This window comes from Thunnus thynnus, chromosome 18 (genome assembly GCF_963924715.1).
Source record: "Thunnus thynnus chromosome 18, fThuThy2.1, whole genome shotgun sequence".
NCBI classification, from domain to species: Eukaryota; Metazoa; Chordata; class Actinopteri; order Scombriformes; family Scombridae; genus Thunnus; species Thunnus thynnus.
Window position 1 is genome coordinate 19588123 of NC_089534.1, and position 26499 is coordinate 19614621.

The 26499-nt window shown below is 42.2% G+C and overlaps 2 protein-coding genes across 2 annotated transcripts; both read right to left on the bottom strand.

Annotated features, from left to right (window-relative positions):
* Positions 1-108: 108 nt before the first annotated feature.
* On the bottom strand, positions 109-6664 carry xkr5a (XK related 5a). Its single transcript, XM_067571790.1, has 7 exons — positions 6438-6664; positions 5097-5280; positions 4649-4833; positions 4356-4568; positions 3964-4133; positions 3596-3707; positions 109-2318 (listed from the first exon to the last, which is right to left on the bottom strand). Exons 1-7 carry the CDS (start codon positions 6568-6570, stop codon positions 1372-1374), a joined length of 1944 nt encoding a protein of 647 aa, XP_067427891.1. The 5' UTR covers positions 6571-6664; the 3' UTR covers positions 109-1371.
* Positions 6665-7695: 1031 nt separating this feature from the next.
* prdm1c (PR domain containing 1c, with ZNF domain) lies at positions 7696-17134 on the bottom strand. Its single transcript, XM_067571789.1, has 7 exons — positions 16568-17134; positions 14785-15042; positions 13148-13267; positions 11851-12103; positions 9334-10358; positions 9042-9170; positions 7696-8644 (listed from the first exon to the last, which is right to left on the bottom strand). The coding sequence occupies exons 1-7, from the start codon at positions 16592-16594 to the stop codon at positions 8090-8092; spliced, it is 2367 nt and encodes a 788-aa protein (XP_067427890.1). The 5' UTR covers positions 16595-17134; the 3' UTR covers positions 7696-8089.
* Between the last annotated feature and the right edge of the window lie 9365 nt (positions 17135-26499).

Below are 26499 nucleotides of genomic sequence, written 5' to 3' on the forward strand. Positions count from 1 at the left end.
ACCACACACAGATGCACGTTTTAAATGTCCAAAATATGCAGAGAAGTCAACTTACAAAAATTCAGCCCAACAATGACACACGTACCATAACACAGAAACACTGATCCATTTTAAATGATTACAAACACCTTTAATCCACTCACCCAAATATGTAGGCTATTTATTGCTTATTTAAAGCCACCAGTGGCCTTGCACTTCACAGTTCAAATGTCATATAGGGCAGTCACTTAGTTGCAAGAGAAAACCTAGCATCATGTCACTACTTTGTTTGTGGATTTCATCCCTTTTACAGCAACAGCAATGAGCAAAAATGCATCTTTTACCTAGAAATAGCAATCAGGATCACATAAAAAAGTCACTACAAGTATCTCATAAGCATCTTTTCATCATTTTGTTTCACATTATTGACATTTGAAAGCTTTTTAAAGTCAGTGCCTGAGACGTTTTTTTTCCCTTCAACATAATGTAAAGTCAAAAAACATTTCAGAAATTACATGGTCAACATGTAAATAAAGTTAACACATCAAACACAGTTTCGCCAGGTTGACACACTAGCCCTGCTTAAAGCAATGCCAGTTGACATGATTATACAAAAAATACAATATGTTGTTCTCTGAGGGAAGTGTCTTTTTAAATGGGAATAACAAAAAAATCACAGCAATAGACATATGGTACAAAGGATACTTGTGCTTTTAAGAAGCCAACAAAGCTCTGGCCCGCGCTGAAATGGTTGAGATTTAGACACTTCTGCGCCCTTAAGATCTAGGAATAATATCTCTATTCTCATAACGACTGGCATTGATTAACATGAATAACAGCAGCTTCATTTTGTAATATAAAGACCACAAGTTGTCCGAGATCATGAAGCAGCTGCATATATCTAATGACGTTTATTGATATAACTCATGGCTGCTTCCTTAATATATAATTACAATCTGACAGAGCCAATATTGTGACACCGCAATATTCTTGAGACTTAAGGTAATTGCTGCCAAAGGAATTGAAACAAATGTTTGTTGAACATGAGAGTAGAAGGTGTGTCTGAGCTCCATACACCACCGATTAGCTTGTTAATTATCTTCTTGATGTCTGATGAAAACACTGTCAAAGGTTTCACCTCTGTGCGTCCAGCATTTGGGCAATGTGTTGCTCTTAGAAAATTGTTAATGGTCTAAGAAAAGTACAGGTTAGCTTAGCATTATCCCAGAATTGTTTGCATATATACTATGCCCCACAGTGTTCTAAATATACAAACACATAGAAGTGAAATTTCTGCCAGCCTTTTCATCTTAAAACACTTAAAAAGCTGGTGTACTCCTTTATTGTTGGATAAGTTGCTGTTACTTTTTCCCTGATTCTGTCATGAGAAAGCTAAAAATTATCATCTTCATCTCTTCGGGACATTATGAGCTGCCTCCTGGGACCTGTGAGGTGAGGGACACTGGAGGGAGAGTCCTGCACTCCAGAGTCTAGTTTAGGTGTGGAAGTGAAGCGTGGTCCAACCCTGCCCATTAGCCCACGGACATCTCTGTGAAGGGATGGATCGCTAGGGATGGAATTGAGACGCACACCCTGTTCCAGACCCCCAATGTCCCGGTCCAAACGGTGGTTACTGGTGCTGCTGGGAGACTGAGGATCAGCACTGAAATACAGCGTTGAACTTGACTCGGTGGGGCAGAAGTACGGCTCTGGACTGTCTCCAAATACAGACTTGCCCTCTGGTGAGCTGCGCTTGAAATCCGATTCGGGCGACTCCAACGGGCTCTCCATCTCCAGACTGTCTTCCTCTTCTTCAGGTTGTTCGTTCGACGTGGGTTCGCTCACACTCTGGAACTCATCTTTGCAGTCTGAAAGTGGTGCCAGGCCTTTCCCCTGAGATTCAGAGGTGGAGACGCCCTCACAGCTGCCTCCTGCCGTGATAGTGATGCCCTCGTTACTCTTAAACTCTTGGTTGTACTCCTCCATGTCGAGTATAGCTGCTGCTCCGCCGGCCCCGTACGCTCTGTTGATCTTCCCCAGGTCACCTGTTTTCAGGGCCAGTCGGATAAGAAGCCAGTGGTGATGGTAGCAAGGGCAGGAGCTGTTAGGCCTACCCCTACAGGTACCCGGGTGCTCCAGCAGGGAACCAGCCACACCTGAGAGGGAGAAGCTACCATGGTTTTGTATGGAGGGAACCGGCATGCTTTTGTCTCCAAGAGAGAAGGAAGACTCCCCCCGTTCTATACACGTGCTGCCCATGTGGTTGTGGTTCGTGCCCTGGGAGATCTCTGTTGACTTGGGGTGGAGGAACCGGTAGTAGAGGACTAGAGAGGTAGCGCCTGGAAAACACAGGGATAGGAAATTGTTGATTTTAGTACACTTGTCACAAGCAATATTTTTTCCACTAATTAACTGGCAATGATTAACAGAATAAGACTGAAGAATCCTTATTTCAGTTATTTTGATTTTTTTATTTAATTTTAGATTGCTCCTTGGGAATGTTTTTCATGTCTTGTTTCCTATGAAGTTTTAGATTTAATTAATTGCTTCATTCTTGTTGTACATCCAATTCAGACAGATTTATTATCAATTAATCTGATGACTATTGTCTTGATTAATTGTCATTCGGTCTAAATAATGTCAGAAAATGGTGAAACATGTCAATCACTGTTTCCCAAAGCCCAGTGTGACATCCTTAAATGTCTTGCTTTATCACAACCAACAGTCCACAACCCAAATATATTTAATTTACTATCATAGAAGACTATAGAAACCAGAAAATATTCACATTTGAGAAGCTGCAAATAGAGAATTTTGGCGTTATTTCTAAAAAAAATAACTTGATACGATTAATCAATTATCAAAATAGTGCTGATTAAGTTTCTGTTAACTGATAAATCGACTAATCATTGTAGCTCAACATCCAGTATGGCACTTCTGTAGTTCTTGTCTTGACAAATGACCAAAGTCAAACATAAATATCCATAATACTTGCAGTATTATATATGCTGTTGGTCCAAATCACAAAATAAGGCTGCAGTAGAGAACACTGCATCAGTACATTTAACCCTGTTTGCCAAAGTTTAGGTCTGGTGTTGCATCTGGATTTTTGATCTTTTTAAGTCTCCTTTGGTGTCCTGTGTTATACAGAAATTACGACAAACAAATGATTTATAGGCACTGAAATTCAGTTTCTTGGAAATACTTACAGCTCACCGGTATTTAATTGCCAAGTGCAGTGCAGTTTTAAAGGCATTTAAGATCATAGTTTATTTACTATGAAATTCAACTCAGTAAAAAAAAAGAAAGTGGAATATCCTGCACATAAGGTCTGTGTTAGGATGGTAGCTTGCACTGCATCACCAATGTACTATTGCTTATTTGACAAGTAGTACTTTAAGGGTAACATCTGTTTGTATTACAGTAATACAAACAGCTGTGTTGTCCTACTTAGAATGTGTTTGAGCCCATCTGAATCACTGTTTCAGATGCATTACTCACATACAACAAAAACTTTTTGCCTAGTTGACACTGGTTTAATAATAAGAGATAAATATAAAAAACATCTGACACAAATCTGTTCCAAAACAAAGGGAGTGCAGAAAGAGTGACTCACCGAGAAGAAAGCTGCACAACACAGTGGTGGGGAGGGTCATGTTGTCCCATGATGCTTCGCTGAGGAAGTCGGAGGCGGCCAGCAGCAGAGTGGCGTTCTCGACAAGCATGAACTGAAGGTGGAAAGAAGGTCACACCATCAGTCATCTGCAGACAGCTTTACGTCACTGTAAGCTAAGGACGCAGGAGTGAGGATGACAATGCAAACTATCTGTCTATGTGTGTGAGCGTGACTGCTGCCCTGTGTGTAGGTCAAAGAGACAAAAGCTATGCGTGGAACACAAAACAACATATTGACAACAGGCATCAGGATCAAACACGGCAGAAACAAGTTGATGAACAGCAATTTCATCAAAAGTCACTTCTTACTGCATAAAAACTGGCCATGCGGAAGCGCGATGGTCCGTCTTTGACGTTAAGGAAGAGGAAGACGTGGACGAGCCCCATGATGGCATTAAAGGCGCGCCAACACCAAGGGCCGGTGCAGATGTCTGGTTGCTGTGATACCAGCCAGAAGGAGGCTGTGAGCCAGTGAAAACCTGGAGGTCAACGTAAAAATAGACTAGGAGGTGCGAGCGCAACAGAGGATCCATATACAGTATATCAAGCTGATGCAGTGGGCCAACTTGAAAAGTAGATTAAGAGGACATGCTGCATCACTTTGAGGATAATTACATCACTCATCAACTTGAATGTAAAATGAATTCAATTCTGATGTGTGTGTAAGCTACGGAAAAGCAACCATGAAGCATGCTGCTCACCTGCTACTCCACAGACCCACCAGTTAAAGACTCTGGCAAAGAACATGAGGCAGGTCACCCTGGCACCCAGCATGCCTGCCCTCCACACCAGCTGGCACAGCAGGGCAGCCGGCGGCATGGCCAGGTGGCCTGGCCGGATCAGACAGCAGGCTCGGCTGTACAACACCAGGGCCCAGGAAATAGACAGCACACACAGACCACAGCAATAGGCCACTGAAGGTAGAACAGATGCAAATCATTAAAAAAAAATGACTCCTATGTGGAGCCAATAATTCAAGGTAAGCTCAGTTTACCTGGGGACATGATGCCCACATCAGTAGACACCACGATATATGCCTGCAGCAGACTCTGAGGCAGCGTGAGGACGAGGGCCTCCAGAAGCCAAAGGGCAGCAACATCCGCCTGCTGCATGACGGCGGCACCGAGCTCAGCCACTGAGCCCTGCATGTATAACACAGACCTCATGCAGTCCCATAACCTGCCAGAAGAGGGAGACAAAGACAGAAACCAGAGACATGATACACCATATGCACTCCTGATGATGGTTTTAACGGAAGAATAATGTCAACAGAATTTTTACTATTAACTGTGATGGGCACTAAGAGTGTCACCAAATGTGCTTGTAGTGCAGGGCACAAAAAACTACTTTGGTGGGTGGTTTGTTTCCTGGATTAGATTTTAATGAGATAGTCTAATAATGGTATGTTTTGGACATAAAGTCTGGAGTGAAAAAGGTCTCACCTTTTGAAGATGCCCAAGTGCAGTATGTGTATGACAGAGAGGTAGCAGCGCCTGTCATCACCATCATCATAGTACCATTTCACACTTAACAGCTGAACTGCCGTCCCCGGTAGAAAGAGGCCGAGAGTGAGGCCAGCCCACTGCGTCTCCTCATTCCAAAGGTAAAATCCTATACAGTAGAACACTAACACACGCACACAAACACAGACAAACACGCAAATGCAAACTGGTATAAGTATATTGCATTTCTATGTGAAATGAGAGGGGTTTTAAGGGAAACACTGCACATAAAGCTATGTGTGAGGATTTACTGAAAGCTGCAGAGTCCTTGAGAAATTAAAGAGCGACATACACCTCGCTGAAGTGTACTGTCCTTTCATTTATGGAGGATGCTGTCCTAATGTGATGATACAATCTCCAACAATCACAGATAAGTGTCCGACTCCTGGCTTTTACACACCCTGCAATTATTTGTCTTTAGTTACATAAGACATCTTATTTCCAATCACATCGACTGTCAAGGACCAGACAGTGCATGTCACTATATTGATCCTTTTAACACCTAATTTTTTTCCTTGACTGGCTGACTTCTGGCAGCTGCAGTAGGTATTTTTATCAGATGGGAATGATACACTTGCTGAAGACAAAGTCACACGTTGTACACATTCATTCACCTTATCTCCCTTGTGTCCTGCCCTTGTCCCATTGATCTGCTTAGTCAGGGAATCATCAAATCTCATAGTGCTGCCACTGTTGTCAATACAGACTCCAGATGTGCATTAATTGGAATACTTAAATAGTAGTAATAATAATAATAATAATAATAATAATAATAATCAACATCTTCATTATATATGTGTTTGTGGGGGAGTGGGGGGGGTGCAAGAGCAATCTAAAGGCTGAGCATTGTTCATGTAGCTAGGTATCAAGGACAGCCTTTTTCTGTAGAGGTTAATTGACAAAGTTGATAATTTTTCGGTTTTGTGACCCTGCTGAATGACCCCTGTAGTTTCTGTGGCCCCAGTTTGGTTAACCCAGCTGAGCAAAGCAATCACAATGTTACACTGCTGTACATTTAGCTAAAATGCTAACACTGTTTGTTAATACAGTAGTAACAGCTTCGCTATAACATCACCGTTTGAACTACGGCTGCTGCTGGAAGAGCTCCAGCATGAAGCATCATGACTGAGCAACAGCGTTTTTCATCCGTTATAAGCAACGAAAATATGCCACAGAAATACAACATTCGCCCGCCCTGTTTTTATCAAGAGATACGATTAAACCTCATGCACCAGTGAACTATAGCAGCCCGCTAGCTCTGGGAATTCTATGCCCACTTACGAGCGGTCCGTTCGGCCACGATAACCAGCGCCGACACGCCGAGCAGCGCCGCCTGGCACCACGCTATCCAGCATCCGCTCCGCCGGGCCGCCGACGGCATCCTGCGGGCGAGCGCCCCAGCAGCGTTTATCATGACACGGCTAGGTGGGAGAGGGAACAAACGGGTGACATTATCCTGGGCATCCTTCACCCTGAGTGCATCCGCTCCTTTCTTCTCCCGCTGCCTGCCCCCTGTCAAAAATATCTGACGTCACTGCGCGGTTTTTAAAGGGGCATCAGTGACTATCTTACTGTACAGAGCTCACCTTCCCTCCACCTAGGAAACTTCACCTATTCTCCACTTCCTGATCACTTATCCAAATCACGAATGCCCTCTTATCCTACTTATCGATCTAATTAAGCATCATTCTTTAAATTTCCTCCTACAAAGAGAGGTCACAAGTTGGGTTTCTGTGTCTTTTTTCAAGGGTTATTCAGCACTATGTTAACAGAGAAATCATTTTCTTTTTTGATACCTTTTGGGACATTCTCCTGTCATTTCTTTTCTTCCAGGTAGGTGAAAAAGCAGGGATCATCCAACTCCAGAGCATCTGGCAGGCACCATGGCACCTGATCAGTGTCATAAGCATTGAAGATGCTTGTAAGCTGTCTCATCATTAGATGGCCACTTTGAACATTAAGCCACCTGACACCCTTTTAAGTTGTAATGTGAGGATCACTGTGCACAGAAACTCCAGGAATGAAAGTCATACTGTGTTCCTGTCCTTTAGTCACACTGCTTTTATGATGTTTTATCTAGTAAATCAGCACAGCATCTGTTTCTCTATGTTTTAGAATGAGTGTGTGTTTGAGAGACGTGCTAACATCCTTGTTTTCATGTCTACAAATAAACTGCACAGTCATGTTGTGGGTAAATTGTCAGTCAGCTGATTAATACTGAAACTAAAATAGGGAAGTGTATGTCCAAAATTAGCCACAGAATCTGATAGATAGTCAAGATAAGTTTGTCCTCTGTGTTGTCTTTTTGCAGGGTGAAGGGTTGACACTTACTTACTGGTGGTAAGTATTCCAAGACTCATAACAGGATGTTTATCTACGTCACCAACTTCCCACATCAGCACACTAAACCCTCACCCAATATGTACAGTATATGTGACACACAGCCAACTATAGTTTCCTCTGTGTTATCACCTCTGCACTTTGCTCATTTACATTACATAGTCATGCCGCACAGTAATTGTCACTTTAATTAGAAGACAGTCATAGATACGCAAACAGACAGAGACACTCATTTTTGCACTGTGCAACCACAAATAAAGGCGAACTGTTTATGCATCATCATGTTTAGTTGATGTTCCATAAAGACATTTCAGAGATACAAAACAAGAAGCAGAAAATTTCACAAATTTCTGTATGAATCTTATATTAAGAATAGAAATGTAATAAATTAACAAAATTGTATACATTAAATCAATCAAGTCACTGGTCCCAGGCCATGCTGGAAGAGTCTTGATTCTTCACACACCACAGTCTCTGTAGAGTATAGGCTAGGCAATCCATGATTGAGATAAGGCTTTACTTCAAATAGGGCAGTGACAGACAGCTGCTTAGTTGACCTGTAAGGATTATATGGCTGGATTAGCAAGGCTGTCTTAGGGCTCTGACATGCAACCTGACTCCAGCTTGATGCTGGTCGGATGCAGAGGTAGAGGACTATGATGCAGCTGAACAGCAGAATACTCCTTTGCTGATTTGTAGATGCTTAACTCAGTGTCCCCTCTGGCATCATCCTGGTAGCCAGAGGTATGAGTCTCCATCTTCTTTATCAGGTCAATAACATTCCCCTTGTCCATCTTGGCCTCCACAGCCATGGCCTCAAGTTGCTCTGCCGCCTCGCTCATGTCAAAGCTCTCGATCTCGGAGTTGACTCGGTGTAGGTCCTCTGGCGAGTGTCTGTGGGAGACTGAGGGGGAGAGGGGGCAGAAGCCTTGGAGGTGCACCTGGAGGCTGCAGTAATGGAGATAGGCACAGGGGCAGCGAGGGCACCGGTGAGGTCGCTCCCCGGTGTGGAGGCGTTTGTGGAGCTTCAGGTGGACGAACTGAGTAAACCGGGCTGGGCAGAGCTTGCACTGGTAAGGCCTCTCACCTGAGTGTAGCCGCTGGTGGGTCTTCAAGTTACTGGTGCTGCTGAATCGCTTATGGCATACCTGTGTCAAAATAGAGCCAAAGAGAATAATGTTCATGAATTTTCTAGTCTTGACACTGTAACATAATGAACATTGGTTTCAAATACCAACTTTGAGGATGGTTTATGGACATTAATGCAATAATAATATCTCTTTTGTTGTATATGTAAAATGTGTTATAGTGGGCTTTAGAGGTGCTGGTAGGCAGATTTTGTTACCTTTGGAGAGAGCCAAGCTAGCCGTTGCCCCCTGTTTCCATTCTTTATGCTAAGCTAAGCTAACTGGCTAATAGCTCCAGCTACATATTTACCATACAAACATGGTGTCAATTTTCTTGTTCAACACTGAAGAAAGCTAGAAAGCGAATAACCATATTTCCCATAAGGTTGAACTATACCTTTAAGGGATGTAGCCATACCTTGCATTCATGAGGCTTCTCTCCTGTGTGAACCAGGTAGTGTTTCTGCAGGTGAGCCAGCTGTGTGAAGTTCTTGTTGCAGGTTTGACACCTGAAGGGACGCTCTCCACTGTGCACTCGCAGATGAACCTGAGGACGGCATTACATTACTCTGTCAAACTCAAGAAACCATGGTGACTGGTAACTTCTAACGTTGTTCAGCCACTTTCAGTGTTGTGAAAGCCACTGTATTGAGCTGGTGGCTGGCGTTACTCCCCACAATGCTTAACTAATATCATAAAGAAGAACTAACCTTGAGGTTGGACAGCTGCCCAAAGACCTTTCCACAGACGTTGCACTCATACCGGATCTTTCCGTTCTGCCTGGTGAGGGGGTAAGACAAGGTCTTGTAGCCAATGACCTGCCCTCCATGTTTAGTCTTTCTGAGGTCCATTGCATCCACAGTATTGCTATGCGTGGCAGGGGTGGGCTTTGAGGGGAGACAGTCTGAGGAGACAGCTGTGCCCAGCGGTGGTGAGCATCCTCCAGGTGCAAGAGAGGGCAGTGCTCCGCAGAGTGAGGTGACCATAGATGAGGCACTTGATGTTGAAGGTATAGGGAGGTCTGGGTGGATGTTGATGGGAGGAGAGTGTTTGAAATCTCTGAGGTTGTCTGAGGGGATCCTGAGGTAGTTTGTCCTTTTAGATATGAGGTTCTTGTTGTCTTTGTGCTCACTGATTGGTGAAAGAATGAGGTCTTGTTTGGTATCTGATAGTGCAAGTGAAAAGTCTTTGTGTCCATTGGCCCGAGGGTTGAGGAGGTGTGCATAGCCATCAAAAGGCAGAAAATGGGATGAGAATGTTAAGTGAGATTTCAGTCGATCACTATAGAACGGGTATGGGTGAGGTAGAATGCTGTTTAGGCCAAGTGAGTAGTGAGGCAGGAGATAGGGATTGTGCCTCAGAGCAGGATAAACACAATCAGGCACAGAGGGCTCTTGGTAAGGTTTGGCTATAACAGGGGTTTGACTATGCTGAAAGCTGAAGCGTGAACTGGTGGGGACAGGACTACTTAAAGCTGGCCTTTTCGTGGCTGAAGGGCCACAGGATGGCAGAGATGGTAGAGGTGCGTATCTATGGCTGTGGATTCCTTCTGTGTGGGGCTTGATAGGGTAGACAACACGGGGACACAGGGGAAAAACTGAGAGGTTGTTCTGAGATAAGGGACTGTCCAGACGTCTGGAGCAAGTAGTCAGGGTTTTGGAGGGCTCGTCCCGAAGGATTTCAGAGACGCTGTGTCCTCGTTTCCCTGTTGTCTTCTCCAAAGCTTGACTCTGCTCTGTGGGACAAATAAACGACAGGGAAATGACATCAGAAATCTATTTTAGATATACAGCATGATTCAACTGACTGACACGTACACCCATGACTTTGACATAATCTCATCTCATGATTGCATGATTTACTTTCAAAGGTACCTATTCTATAGTCCAACCTGTTGCTTTATGCTTTGATGATGATAAGATTAGCATGTGCGTTTGTATTAGGTGTGTCCACCTGTGTATTTTAGTGTGTCTTTTAAGACTGTCTCCCAGACCTTCCTGGGCACTCTATGAAAGTGGACACCAGACGTGAAACAATAGGCATCTGATCAGGATACAGATAGAATGAAGGGCAGGAGTTAGTGGGTACAGTGGGTTATTTGCATTAGAGGGCTGGCCAGTTGTAAAAGTATTTTCCACCACAAGCAGGACAGGATGCAAAGACTCTTTTTTACCTGCTTTCAACCTCACCCAGACACAGATAATCCTGAAAGATGCTTGATGTATTGGAAAAATATGCCAGTAACAACACCTACTGTAATTTAACTTAAAAAAAAGATGTGAAAAAAAGATTATGAAAACTGGATCCAAATATGCATTTTATTTGAACATATAACTTTAAGCCTAGGAAGTTATGAGGAGAGATTCTGCTTTGCTGACTTCGTAGGAAAAGAACACGAGCTGACAAACAGAGGAAGACAAAATACAGAAGTATGCTTGAACATTTCACCTACTCTTGTGCACAATTAACACCCCCCCCCCCCCCCCCCCCCACACACACACACACACAAACACACACACAGAGTAGCCCTTATCTATCTGTGTGCTCGCCTGTGTTACCCTTCCCCCTCTCTGAGAGGCCAGCTCTCAGCAAACAAACAGCCGACACTCAGTGAGATATCAATCTGTCAACGGGTCACCTTGTCAGGAAGTTCAAGTAGTCACTGGAGCGCTTCCTACCTCTCTTCCTCCTCAAGAGCCAAATAAATAAGGATTGTCATGCCAGAATGCTGTCAGCACCTCAGGCATCCCAGTACTCCTCTGTGTGTGTGAGCGTGCGTGTAAATTAGTATTTTGGTGTGTGCATGCAGTCTCTCTGCTTTTGTGTTTGTGAATGAAAGCCAAATGCCTTGTGTGTGAATGAGCTGCCAGCTGTGTTTCTATGTGGAGTTAAAAAAGGGAAACTGAAACATCGCCTAAAGTCCTGAAGTTGGTCTCATCTTACCCAGGGACTATGGCTACACCTGGAGACAGGCCCTCTCTGCTTTCAGGACCCTACTCTCCTCCTTTGTGTCCTGCTTTAACAAAGGGCCATGGGCGTGACTGAGTAACTTCTTAAACACCCACACAAAGAGTGTGTCAGTCGTCCAGCGCTTTGACTGGGAGCCTTACTCCACGATGACAATATACACCAGATATGTCTCAAAGTGCAGGCACAGGAATGGTTCTTGTTAAGTGTCCAGCGATAGTCAGTCCTTCCTAAATGGATATGGCTACTCACACACTTACCAATAGTTTCAATAGTCAGTCGGCCCAGTGGAGGGTAGTTACAGCGCTGCGCAAATTCAGGGCAGTACCACACCAGAAGCTCCTGGCCAGGCTGAAGTGGTTTGATGGTGTAGAAGTAGATGTCCAAACCACTCTGGCATGCAACCAAGTTCTGCTCCTCCACACCACAGGCTGGGTTGACATAACGCATCCAATTGCTCCGTTCCTCATTCAAACCATCCAGGATGTGGTGTAAGTGCCCCTCAGAGAAGACCTGCGGTGTGAGAGAATCCGAAAATGAGGAGACGAGAGAATGAGTTCAAAAGATGATGACAAGTCAGCATCGTGACATACTCTGAACCTGAAACTATGACAACACTGATTCCCTGATGCTTTTATGGTAAATACTGTATATGGTTTCATCTGGGATAGGCGTCATCTGTCTTTGTAATAAGTCATCTTGAGTTCCGAAAGCAACACTGAGAAAGATTTTCACTTTATGACTGGATTGTAGTACTCGTTATACTATCTCGCCCACCACTCGTCTCGCCTATTGTCTTTGTGGTAGAATCATCACCGTGCCTCTAAATGACGACTGACCTTTTTAAACGCAATTTAAATTCAGTTAAGTCGGAGTGTTATTCCTCCCTCGCTTTATGTCTATAAAACTCTTCTTTATGCCATCTGCTCTTTGAGGCTGTGCTGTCGTGTGAGTCATGGCTCTAATGTTAACAGATTGTCTGTGTTATGGCTGTTGCAAGTTTTGGTTGGGGTTGCATGATTTCAAGGTTGCTGACTCTAAACTGTAAATTACACAGACGTGTGTGTGTAATGATGGATGTCCTGATGCTGCTGATTTGTAACAGAACAGTTCTCAGGCTCAAACCCACTTCCCTGCTTAGTCAGTGTGAGAGTTTGTGAGTCTGGAGAAGCACGGACATGTGCATGGTGTATTTACTGGCAGTGATACCACTGCCGAGAGAAGCGGAGAGAGAGGAGAGCCACTGCGTCACTGAAACCAAACAGCTGTGTGTGTGACCTCAGACAGCTACATAAACTGTGCAAGCACATATATACAGTGTGTGCACATTTAAACCCATCAAATGCAGCGTCATTTAACGATACCCAAGCACTGGCAGACAGTGTCATACTTTCACAGGATGTCAGACATTGACCACAACTGCTAACTCGTGCCATGCCACAGCCACAGCAATGTCACCAGATGGAGATACAGGATGTTAACAGGTTTGAAACACACACACATTTAAACTTAATATGCAAACATACAAATCCATAGATTAACATGCATTTCACTTACCCTCCAAAAGTACTTCCTGTTGGCATCTTTCAACAGTGTTTCGTTGGTGTAGCTTTCTCCCACCAGAGGCCCGAAACGTGTCCCTTTAGGAATCAACTCCTTACTGGTCACCCCGAGCACCTGTTCAAAAAGGAGGACATGGTATTATCAAACAACAGGGTGGCTAACAAATTGGAGGCCTGGGCAAGCAGCCGGATGCACTGAGCTGAAAACATAATTAGAGGGATTCTTGGGAGTACAGTCCTCCTTATCTGACTCACCATCCCCCTTGCTTGTTTCTTGGTGACTAACCAAAAGGATCAGGTCAATTTGCTGAAAAATTGTCCTCTCCCTGAGAATTACTGTCTCCAGAAAAAGGAAATAAGTAATCAAGCAATTAGTTCTTATTGTATAGCAGCCACCATAATGAATGTGCTGCAAAGAAAATGAGAATTTTGTGACACTGTGACAGAATGTGCTCCTCAATTCACATGCTGAATATTTCATAAGCCAATCACCCATGTTATCTTTAGTTTCTCTACCATATTAAAATTTCACCACTACTCTTGTTCTGCTACCTCCAGGTGTGAAACTCACCCTCCTGTCTCAAGCCTCCAGGGTGAGGAAGAGAGGATAAGGTGTCATGGACACACACCAACCAGTCAACTGCACCTTGAGCTCCGTGTTCAAATCCCCTAAGGCAATGGTAATGTATTCTCTCTTTCATCTTGGAGCAATACTAGCATATAATGTATATAGCTGGATCAACTGCTACGTGCTTAGCCCTACAGTTTATCTCCAGTTTATCCAGCTAGTTTTACGTGGCTTTGTCTGACGGCTCCATTTGAGGTGCCCTTGTGTCACAGATTACTGTAACATATCCTGCTCTTTGGTGTCAACCATACTCCAGACAGACCTTATTAGAAGGTCAATGTGGTAGTGCAGGTATTTTGCTGCAGACGCCTGGGCTGCTTCCTCTGATCTCGCCTGACTACAGTCTTTGAGACTCAACCCTAATCTTGCATGGAGTGTTTGGGAAGGAAACCTAATGTCAATAGTGTCAATAGTCAGTAGTCTACTTGGTTAATCTTTTGTTGTGCATTTTAAGGCTTTCTGCCGTACTATCTGTGATCTACAAACTCTTCTCCATTCACGTAAACATAAACCATCTTTCCACTTGTGTGGAAATGAAACTATAACTGCCACACACTTAATCCGGATGATCCATAAGGTGGGTCCCAGTGCCTCTGCTTTGCTTTGCGTTATAATTGAGTGCTAGGACAATGGGTTGGGAATCTGAGGTAGCTACTAATCATAGAGACCTTAGGCTGTATGCTGAGGGGGGCTTGGCTATTGTCTCTGTCTTTGCTTCAACACATACATAGCAGAGAGGAAAGGCTGAAATTAGACAACAACATGTCAAGTATTTCCCTCCTGAGGATGGATGAGTGGATGGAAGGATGTTGGAGTGACGCAAGGAGATGGCACACAAAACATAAACAACTACATACCACTAGATATAGAACACAGAGAAATGTTGGGATTTTATCATTTTTCTGCATCATTTTCCTGCCTAGGCTTTAAAAAGAATAGCAGCAACTCTTCCTTTGATGAACAAATATAGACACAAGGACAAGGAAGTCTGCTTTGCTGTGTACCTCTGCTGAGTTCAGGTGGCGTTTCAGGGCCAGGTTTCTGGGTAAGGATCTCTCGGCCCGTATCCTGCTGTGGTTTTCGGACTCTTCTTCCAGAGGTTGGTCATTCACGATGTAAGTGCACTTCTCCTCAAAGTCTGTCTCCCTCCATGATGTCATGTCTACATCCTGTGTGTCTGGCATTGCTGGTGTGATGACCCCTGTGCTTTGCGGTGACCCTTCTGAGGTTAACATGGCTGTGCTGCGCTGAGAGGAGGAGGCCTGCAGGAGAGATTGAAAGATACAAATTTTGGAAATATCATTGTATATGTCGGAAGATTCAGCCATAGACGCATTTTCCCCTATTTTCCTTTTATCTTTTCCTCTTATGTCTCTATTCAATGGGAAAAAACACAGACACCACAAACAACAGCTGTATCAAGGGAAGTAAAGTTTTGAATGGAGCTAAAATTAGATTCTAGAGAGTGAGGTGTGACACAAAGGAGGTAGCGACAAGGTAGGCTGGTAAGTAGGAGGAGTGGTGGAGAATCTAACTTTCCCATCAACTGCTACTACCGGACAAACAAACTTCAAAGTGGAGCCCTCATGCTTGCTGCCCCATTGCCCCCACTGTCCCATACATCCTGTGACTATCCAAACCACAACCCCTGGGCTATAAGGGAGGTTCCTGTGCACGTCAGCCTCGGAGCAGGACCACTTTCACAAGGAAACCAGCACTTCCAGTGAATCGACCAGACTTCCTCTGAACTGACTGAGACTTGGCTCTCAGCCATCTCTAAACTCTCTTTCTCTTTCTTTCTTCCTTTCTGTTTGTTCCTTACTGTCTCTCCCTCTTTTCTCAGAAGGATTGTTGTTGGATAAGTCAGCCCCAACAACCCTCCACCCCCAGAATGTCCTGTCTGATGGGATGAAACAGTGAAATAGTGAAGAATGAGGAAGAAGAAGATAGAAGAACTTGCGATTAGAAGACAGTGATCGGATATGCTTTCTGCGAACTTCTTCCTTTTTAGACTCATCAGTTTACCACTTAGATATTGGTAGATAAGTCTGTGGCTGGTAGGAGCTCATTTAACTTGTGTTCTCTCCTGAAGTAAGACCAAACTAGGGAAAGTAAGGCATAAAATTTCCAAATCATGCACAATTTTGTATTAAAAAAAAATCTTTAGTTGGATAGGAAATGGAAAACTTTAATTTCCCTTTTGATGTTCTTAAAATTCTGTATTAAATAATCAGAAATCCTTCAAAAGTTACACAGAATTTGATATACAGTCTCTCTATGCAATAGTGGCACACATGCTGTAATAACAAAATATGATATTAAACCTATGTCAATTTGTTCTCGAGAAGAAAAAAGAGATGCAAATAAAAGTGCAGCGAAATGAGATTTATGGACAACATTTCACGCTATTTTTCTCTGAAGTGTGTCACCACAGCTGACTCGGAATGACTGTCACAAGTGTGACAGCTCACTCTGAAACTATTGAACCCAGTGACACAGCAGAAAATATATTCTGAAAATCAAGACATTAGTCAAAGGCACACAGCTGTGGTGTGCAGGACAACACGTAAAATGTCAACTCTAGAAAGCACCCTGTAACTCCGCTTACAGTCGATATACATTTCCCAGGACAGTGTCGCGATGCAAAAAAGAAATTAGTAATTGAGTCAATAAATGAAAAAAAAACAAACTCCTATCCATTTGGTTAATAATTTAGAATAATTAACACAATTTTAATCCTCTATTAGCACCAATAAGTATGATTTGAGGAGGATGTTGCACACTTACTGTGAAGCCTTGAGAGGAGCCACACATAGGTCAGGCTGTCTTTGCCCTCCTTGAAAGCTTGAGCGTCTGTAAGCAACCAGTGGCTGTTCCCCGTCTCTTGTCCTCTCTCTTGCGCTCTCTCTCTCTCTCACACGGTCTCTCAACCAACCTCAGTATCCTGTGTACCTGTGTATGACTGACTGCTCACTCGTGTGACTCTTTCTCTTGCTTCTTACATGAGAGGAGGGAAGGTGTGTTTTTGAGAGAGAGAGAGATACACTCCCTTTTCCTCTCTTGCTCCCTCCCCCTCCTCCCCTTTTACCCCATGACTCCTCCTTGGAGAGTGTGTGTGTGTGTGTGTGTGTGTGTGTGTGTGTGTATATGTCACTCTCTTGCCCCAAGGCATGAGGCTTTCTCCAGGGGGGTGCTCTGGCTGTCACACAGCTATGTCCGGATCAGACAAATACATCTTCATTTTCTGACAGTCTATCCCTCCATCTTTGGGTGAGAAGATGGCATACCTGTGTTGTGTTCGGAAGTCAAGGACACAACAGAGAGGAGATGAGGTCATTTTGGTGCTTGAGGAGTGTGAAGTAAAATTTTGAAATTCAAACGGAAGTTTTTTTTGGTTTGTTTGTTTTTTGAGGATGTCAGTTAGTTCGATTCCATTTAATGTCTCATGTAGCACATCATATTTTAAAGTTACAGTTAAAGTTAAAGTTTTGAAGTTAAGATAAATGTCAGACCCTCAATTATTTCTTGTTCTTGCTGTGTTCATCCTAATTAGATGGTCAAAATAACTAAAACACAGCTGGTAGAGTGACACTTCTTGAATACGAAGAAATCTAATATCTTCATCATAGCAACAGCTGCAGACTGAAATATTTCCACTCCATGTGTTCGTTGCCTGTTTGACTCACTGGTACAGATGGTTACATAGTTTCAGGGAGTAGAAAGATAAGATCGAATCATTAGAATTTTAGCTAAATTCTTGATATTTACTTTCTGTGAGTAATACTTTGATACTTCAGTCATGGGACATTAAATCTAGTACGAAAAGGAAGTAATCGAGAATTCTTTTAGTTTCTTATGAATCAATAAATGGAAAGCAGATTACACTGTTGGTTAATATTGACACTAGCACTAGCACACAAGTATTTTTGCTTAAACACTAGTGAAACATTAGGACTCTCTGAGAGTACACATGATACATTGCTACCTAGAAAATATGTAAAATATAGATGGTGCATATTTCCTAGTATTTTCTTTTGATTCTCCCCTTCTGTCCTCTTATTCTCTTCCTTCCAGATGTGTTTTGCTTAACTCTAATCTAAACCAATTCAATTGTGTTTCTTCTTATAATGATATATACTTAAAATATGAATTCCATGTTCAAAAACTATTCTACATCAAAATGATCAAGTAGGAAGTGTAATTAGCTGCAACATGAATCACTTCAAATACAAATGACTAAATGTAATACTGTTGATGACGTGTGTTCTCGTGCATGCAGGAAGGTTTTATTGTGTGCTCTCTCCTTCAGGAGACAGTTCAGGTCAGTTCAGTTCTTCAGACTTGTGTCCAGCTGTCCTTCTGTACTACACAGTGAGGGTGCAATCCAGAAAATGTGGATACTTGCGTCATGCTGTAAGTTTATCTGTAGGCTGGCTTTCACCCCAGCCTGCTCCATTCTTGTTCTTTCCTCCAAAGGCAACATTTGACTTGGCAGGCTGCCAGCCTGCTTAAGAATTGTCTGAATTTTCAGACTCATCATCCACGCGCTTGACACGCGACATGCAGCGAACAACAACGTTGTGTGTGTGTGTGTGTGTGTCTATGGGCTTACTTGCATTCATCTATGTCTAATGATTCTCACTCACTTTCTTCATTTTCAGCAAAGTTCATATTGCATCGCCGTGTGTCAAGTGGATTCTGTTCCTCCTAGACTCTACTTTGTTTCTGTGGTGTTCTGTCCTTCTTTTCATGCATCCTGTCCCACTCACCACACCTGACCAAGCTACTAATTATGGCTGCTGACATGAGCCACCATGTAATTTAAAATCCACTTCTCTGTCACTGTTTCGCTCTTTCTCTTTGCCTTCAGTCATTTCATTCATCACCTTCTATTCAGCTCTCCTATCCTCCTCCTCCTCTTCCTCTCTAATGCCTCTCTATCTGAACCTTCTCTTCACTACATCTATTACTCATATATACTGTGTGAGTAATTCACATAATGACAGCACGGACATTTTGTATGAGTTGTGTAGCGGCCTCTTAGCCGAGATTGCACTCAGAACTTTGGGTATGTGTGGGTGGATGCTTTTCTGCGTGGGCATATACCTGCATGGTAACTGAGTTGACTTGGACTGCCTGATATTTGACATGACATTCTTAGAATGACAGGATGATGAGCTGGCTTATGAAAACGTGACAATGACTGCCCAGAGGAAGAGCAACGAAATGTAATTTACTTGTATGTAGGCCAAGAAGAACAAGCTCTTCAGCTGACTATACACACACACACACACACACACACACACACACATATATACATATACATATATATACATATACAGTATATACAGTATAAATATATATATATATATATATATATACTGTGTGTGCTAGGTGAGAGAGATTACACTTTGTAACTTTAACTGTAGCCACAAGTGTAAATTATAGTATCATAGTAAGTGTATTTAACTGAAAAGGGGTGCATTATATTGCTTATGATTTGGCTTTTCATTAGTAACTGAATACTTTTTGTCTTTCAAAAGTTACACAGTCTTGCATCATGTGGTTGGTTCAACCAAATTACAAGAAAAAGATTTTCTCACTTCTAGTGGTATCTTGTCATGCAAACATAGTTTTGATTTTGATATTTTCCCTCACCCAATACCCATGAAGTTAAATGGAATTTCTTATCTCAAACCATCAAAAACTAAGTACAAAAGCAATGTTATAAATCTTTTTGAAGACTCAGCGTCACTCAGTGATAATAACTCTGAGTGATCCATAGACCTCACCATCATCAGGTTTCAGTGAAACTACTTTCTACTGAAGAAATAATCATATGCAGTGTGTTCTGTGGATTTTCCAGAGTAATAGGGGCGCTGTTTTTTTCAACATATTTTTTAAATGCTGAAAATACCATAAACAAAATTCCACACCCCTCCATTGTACTGGGGTGGAGGCAGAAACCTCAAATCCTGGAAAAAACCAGAGCTATCTATATGGCTAGACAGCAGTAGATGAGTGAGAAAATATATTATTTCCTTTTGCATTTAAAGAAAGGAAAACTTGCATTTTCACATTAAGATACCTGAAAGGCAGTTTGTTGACTGTACATACTTAGAATACAGAGAGCTGCTTGTACATAGGCTAAAGGTGCCTTTGGGGCCTCTGTAAATTGTCTAGGTAGCTTTAGCCCTGTAATTTCCATGCTTGAGTCTGTACCTGCCTTGGGTTATTTCTCGCAGTGGGACTAAAGGCGACCACTCCTTCCTTGTCACCTCCCCCGGGGATGAGGACAATGATCTTTGCCAGGGATGGTTGAGACTGAGCTCATTTTATAACCCATTACAGCTGAAATGTTTGACACAGCCTCCACCTCTGCCTTTCTTAAAGTTTTATGGCTGACTCAAGGAGAAATGCATTCTATCACAACTATCTTTTTGTCACAGCCCACCTACTCTACACCCATGTCACCCTCACTTTTTCCCTGCCATGCTGTGCTTTTATCGTGCTGTCAGCCTCGGTAGCCTCCCCTTCCATTTCATGTTACTTTAACTGATTTCTCTTACCATGCATTACCCAGCCCTCTACTCTGCTTGTGGTCTAGAAATCAGTCATACACACGTGCATTTCTTCCAGTCTTGACATTTCGATATACCGCATGTGCTTTATTGAAATGACAGGAGCAATATGAGTTTAATGAGAGCGTTTCTAACAGAAAAGCAGACGTGTCTTTCTCCATCTTTTTTTTTTTCTTCTTTTCCATTTCAGGTTTGAGTGTGAATAAATGTCAGCACTGCAGCACTGCCACCACCCACCTAGTCCACCAACCATCTCTCTCCTCCACTGGTGGATGATCTCCTGTTGACAGGCCAAGCGTTATTATAATGGTTTCAGGGCTAAGAGGAAAACTACTGCTCTTCACAGCAGATGTCTTTTCAAATCCTGACAAAACCACCCACAGAGATGAGGAGAAAATACTATCACTGTACTCAGCTGACCCGGAGCATACATGTCAGTAGTCTGTGAATGATAGACAATGTCCAAAGCTAGCAAGGACGCATGCGTGCTTCCAGACTTACATAAATAACATCTGTTTTTTATGCTCAAGTTTGGTGTTCACCTGCACAGACTGTATTTCCCTGAGGGGTGGGGTGGAGGGCAAGAAAGGATTAGTATTTCTTTTTTTTTTTTTTTTTTAATTTAACTTTAAATTTTTACTTTAATTTATAGATTTAATGTCCACATTAACACCTCAAATTTTTCATATGGTAGATCAATGTCAGGCATTAACCCCTTTGAATACCAAATATGATTGGTGAAGTTGACCACAAGCTTAACATTAGTGTGATGTGACTTCTGAGATGACGAATGTTGTGCTCAGACTCTGAAAGCGGCAGTGCAGAAATCCACTTAACAGCCAACTCATGAAGTGACTGGTGTCAGGCTGAGGAGTGTGAATGAAACACGTTCCAGTCTGAAACATTTGTCATGTGTCATTTCTGTCTCTCCCTTGTTCACAAACATAGTTCTGGATCAACTGAACCAGCAGCTGCCACAAGGCTAACTCTTCTGTGGTCTACTGTTGCAAGTTATAACGTCCAGAAAGGAGGAAACAATCAGTCGCTTTCAAATAACAATTTTCACGTTACAGTAACCACATCCAAGATTAGTTGAGATTTTATTCAGTTGTTTCATTCTCATTATTGTTACATGAGCAGTTTCATGCAATCCATTATTCAGACTTGTTTCTTATCAACCCCAGATGAAAAATAGATGATCTTCTTCAAAAACCAAGACCAGTTACCTTGAAAATATTTAATAATAATGCAAATAGTGCTTGGCAAGATTATTTATCTTGGATAAGAGGGGGAAAAAGTCACCCTAAAATGAGATAATACAACTTTCTTGAACTTAAATTTTTGCACTGTGTGTTTTGGGCTCAAAAGTGATAACTTGTGTTTTATGTAGTGACATCCACTGTGTTTTTAACCATTTGGATACATTTCAGAGATTTCCTTAAATGGAAAACACTGTCTGAATGGATAATATAGCCTGATAATACAGAAACAGATGTCACACTGTTTTATTCTGGCAGCCTTGTCACTCAGTCCACACTGCAGCAACATGGACTGTGATTTTTATGTGCAGAATGCCTGTGAAATTTCAATGAATAATTTACACACATACACAAATAAACACACATGCATGCATAAAATACACATAGACAAGCACACATGAGTTTACTGTGAACCCATTTTTGTTAACCATCTTGCCCTGTGAAGTCAACACACTGTGGTTGACCAGTTATTTCACCATACTCTTAAAAAAAAGACACCTTTCTGGGTATTTGGGTGCGAGAGACGTGTCTTCTTTTCCCACACTGGCTTTCAGTTCCCTATCAGCCCAGTTTATCAACCAGATTACTAATACTGAGTCTGATGAAGAAATAAAGGACTGTCCTCGTAAGTGATCTTCAGTAAACCTATCCTGCAATCTGTCCACCAACACGTCATTACTCTTAAAAAACATGCAGTATTTGCCTTTTTGTTTTTTACCGGCCATGCTTTTCTCAAAAAAAATGAGTTGCACCATTACAATCAGCTTAAACTTGATGCCCTGAGTTGAAAAAACATTTTCCTGCAAAAGACGTGGGTTGACTGACTTGAGGAGGTGGGTAGCCATGCAACAGAGGAAGTGTCAGTCCCCCAGGAGACACACCTGACTGTATTAAAAGGCTCCTCACATTGTTTTGTCTTCCTCTTGATTATTAAGGCAGACTACAGTAATGACCAACAGAAAGACGCGTCATCCGGGAAGGATGCACAAAAACTCTCGCACACAAACACACAACCTTTCTCTTATGTCCTACAGATCAAATTGTATTTCATCCAGCTGAAGAAAATAGGCAAAATTGTGCTTTCTGATGTGATGACATTGCGTTTGTGTATCTGTGTTTTTCTGTCTCTGTCCGTTTATATCTGTCTCTCAGGGCCGGCTAGCTTGTTCAGCTCAGTCAACCTTGCTGTTCTCAGATTCCTGCCATATTTCTGGATGGCTGCTGAACAAACAGAGGTGAACCTGATCCATGCTGTCACACTCTGGCGCGGAGTAGAGTTTCCCCCCAACTCTCTCTCTCACACACACACGTACACATTCAATTCAATTTTATTGAATTGAATTGAATGAATCACAACAAAAGTCATCTCAGGGCACTTTTCACATGGAGCAGGTCTAGACCACATGCTTTGCATTGGCGACAGTGGTAAGGAAAAACTCCCCTTCACACACAACTTCCTCCCCAGTATTCCTAATAAAGACATAAAGGAAGGCCAAATGTGACCCCTGTACAGGAATTGATGCAATATGTGTGAATATGTTTATTCATGCATGTACATTCCTTACTGTGTGTGTCTTTGTCTTGTGTTTGTGTCACCAATCCCTTACACAGCAGTAATTGATACTGACATGGATCTCACTTTGAATCTTTAATTATTAACAGCCAAGTGGACAAAAATATCATTTTTTTTCCTTTTAATAAACCTTTATCAAACAAAGAAATCAAGTGAAACCTGTTCAACACAGCAGTAGCCTATCAGTGCCTCAATCGTGATGGTAAAAGAGGATACAGCAGACAAGAAAACGACCGGCCTCACGTAAATGGGAGTGCAAAGTTCACAGTCACTCTATTATTGCTTAAAGTACTTAAAGGAATAGTTTGACATTTAAGGAAACAGGCTTATCAAGGACCATATTCATGAATCTTCCTAGTATTAATAATTTTTCCTAGTGACGAAATTCTAAGAAAATTCTTAGAATTATGACTAATAATTATGATTATTTTCTAATAATTTCCCCTTACAGTTGACTGGACTAAATGCTGGCTAAGATAAAAGTTATTTATGGGGCATCTTAGCACTTATGAGAAATCTTGAGGTGAAAAACTGTTAGGAGTAGGGAGGAGGACTTTTAAGAGGCTTAAGAGTTTCTTATGCAGAGGAGAAAATGGCGGAAAGACAAAGAGGTAGGAGAAATAACTCTCTTCCGGGAGTTAGATGTGAAGATTGATACCACTCTGGCCATTAGATATGAAGTTACAGCCAGGAGAAGTTAGCTTAAATTAGCAAAAAGACTTGAAGCAGGCGGAAACAGCTAATCTGGCTCTGTCCAAAGTTAATCAAATCAGCCTACCAACAACTCTAAAGCTCACTAATTAACAGTTATATCATGTTTGTTTAATCAGTACAAAAAGCACACAAAGTTGATGTTTTACACTTTTATTGTTTTTTAGTTAGCTTTCGTACAGATTAAACATCAAAATATAATGTAGTTTAGAGTTGTTAGCTTAGCATAAAGACTGGAAGCAGGTGGAGACAGCTAGCCTGGCTCTGACTGAAGGTAACAAAATCCACTTAGCAACACCTCTAATACACATTACAGTATATCTTGATGTTTAATCCGTACAAAAAACCAACAAAACATAAATTTGTGATTTTGTGTGGTTTTTTGTACTGATTAAATGAGCAAGATATAACAGTTAATTAGTGAACTGTTGGTAGGCTGATTTGACAGTTAACACAGAGCCAGGCTAGCTGTTTCCGCTTGCTTCCAGTCTTTATGCTAAGCTAACCATCTTCTGGCTGTAGATAAATGAACAAAAAGTAGAGTGGTATTGATCTTCTATCTGCATGTAACTTGGCAAGGTACCGAAGCACATTTCTCAATATGTCGAACTATTCCATTAAGATATACTTGTTGCATTCATGGATCATGTTTTGACGAATGTATGGTGCAATTTCCTCATTGAGCAAGACCACAAAAGGACTACAATACAGTGTGATTCAGTCGTTTGAGTCGACTGCTCAGGAATGGTGTCCTGAACTTTACTGCCTCTCAGTGACAACATCAATGACATCACCAGGTGCCACTGTGTCTGTCTGCACATCTCAGTCTGTGTTTGACACTTTTACACACTCACGCAAAGACACACACTCTCTCTCTCTCTCAGGACCAGTCAGACAGCACTGTCCTCCACCTGTCTCCAGTGTTACCTGCCCTAGTCATTACCAGGGTCCCAGAACCCCACTGTAAGTGCACATGTCAACAGCAAAATTACAGGGCACGCACACACACATATTTGTTTTGCTTTTAAAAGGGTAATATCGGTTTGCACGCAAGCGATACGTTCATTTTCTCCCCTGCTCCCTCCACCTCCTTTTATTTTTTACAAAACCAGAAAACAAAGCAGGTGAGGTTCAAAGACAAAACAGAGAAAAGGAGATGAAGAGAGGAGATGTGTGGAGATGATGGACACACATTGATGGTGTGTGTTTGTGTAATGACAAGGGGAAACAAGTGTTATTTCAGCCCTGTTTCTCAGGTCAATGCGGATTTTACCTCAGTGATCACAAACCACTTCTGCAACTGAAGTCAAAGTGCCATTAGATTGCAGCTTTGTTCTTCTACTTACTGTAGCTTGCCCTTGCCTGACTAATTAAGAGAAGAAACTCTCTGCTGATGTCTGCGATGATGAGAGTGTCTCTGTCTGGAAATGTGTCAGTTAAACTATGGCGAGACTTGAGGTGGAAAGAGTGCACTGACAAGTTTGACGAGGAGGAAAACACTGTGCCAGATACAAATCGCTTTGACTGAAAGATAAAGATCTATTTTCAGACAATGACATCAGCTTTTCTTTTCGCTGGCATTACTTATGCCAGTGGTTTAGTGTTGTTGTAAATCAAAGAGGCCCTACACCTGAATGTTGTGTTTTCATAAAACTGTCCTTTTATCCTCTGCTCTTTCACCAAGTTGGCTTTGGGTAATCTGAGTGCTCTCTTTCCCTTTTCAACATGATCAGTACAAACAATGACAAACTTCCCTTCTCTTCAGTGTGACTGACTTGATCTTATTGCAGCTCTTATTATGTTTTTTCTGCTGAAAGACCTTAGGACTGTATGTCTGAATAGATACTGACAGAGCCTTATTAGATGTGACATGGCTGTCATCCTGAAACAGAAAGAAGTCAGTGGGCAACATTCAACTTGTTTGCACAACTCAAAACAAAATTATTGGGTGCTCAATGATCAACACATGATATTAGTCACTGTATTTAGTCTTTACTCTGGCATCATTGAACCTGGCACAGCCTCAAACATAAACCGACTTTACCTTAGTGAGCAAACATACTGTACATGCACAATAACACATTTAGCATTTCCTATAATTTGTGCACCAATCACATCCGTCTTCTGTGCATGCTGTAATTTCCCTGACTGGATCCTCAATAACATCCTGTTGTCTGAGGACATCTGAAGGGGACAGGTTGGACTGACCCTCCACCACATCACACACGGGACAGGACAGAGCAGAGACTGTTATCCTGGCCCCGGCTAATGACAGCCGAATGAGAGAAACAGGCAGGAAGCTGTCCCCTGTGATCTCTGTATTTAAAAGCGTCCTTATTATTGCTTGTGTATTGTTTTGTAGCTCTAGGATCCCCTTGGACTGCTGTTATTAAGCTGAAGGACTGTGACTTACAATAGGTTTTTAGCTGAAGTAGGGTAAGATATAAAATTAACATGTACACCCCTTATTGCTGATGATGAGGTGTAGTTCACATTGCAGCAAACCAATAATAATGCCAAGATTTTATTCTTTTAGGGCTGCTTAGATTTGACTTTAGATTTTATTCAGACAACCCATTTTCTCTGTTGCTATGA

Coding starts and splice junctions, on each gene's coding strand:
- xkr5a (XM_067571790.1), bottom strand. CDS start 6,570: ATGATAAACGCTGCTGGGGCGCTCGCCCGCAGGATGCCGTCGGCGGCC. Junction 4,834..5,096: donor CACTTGGGCATCTTCAAAAG/GTGAGACCTTTT, acceptor CTCTTCTGGCAG/GTTATGGGACTGCATGAGGT. Junction 4,569..4,648: donor TGTGGGCATCATGTCCCCAG/GTAAACTGAGCT, acceptor TTCTACCTTCAG/TGGCCTATTGCTGTGGTCTG.
- prdm1c (XM_067571789.1), bottom strand. CDS start 16,594: ATGTGTGGCTCCTCTCAAGGCTTCACA. Junction 10,359..11,850: donor ACTGACTATTGAAACTATTG/GTAAGTGTGTGA, acceptor TTTGTCCCACAG/AGCAGAGTCAAGCTTTGGAG. Junction 8,645..9,041: donor AGAAGCCTCATGAATGCAAG/GTATGGCTACAT, acceptor ATTTTGACACAG/GTATGCCATAAGCGATTCAG.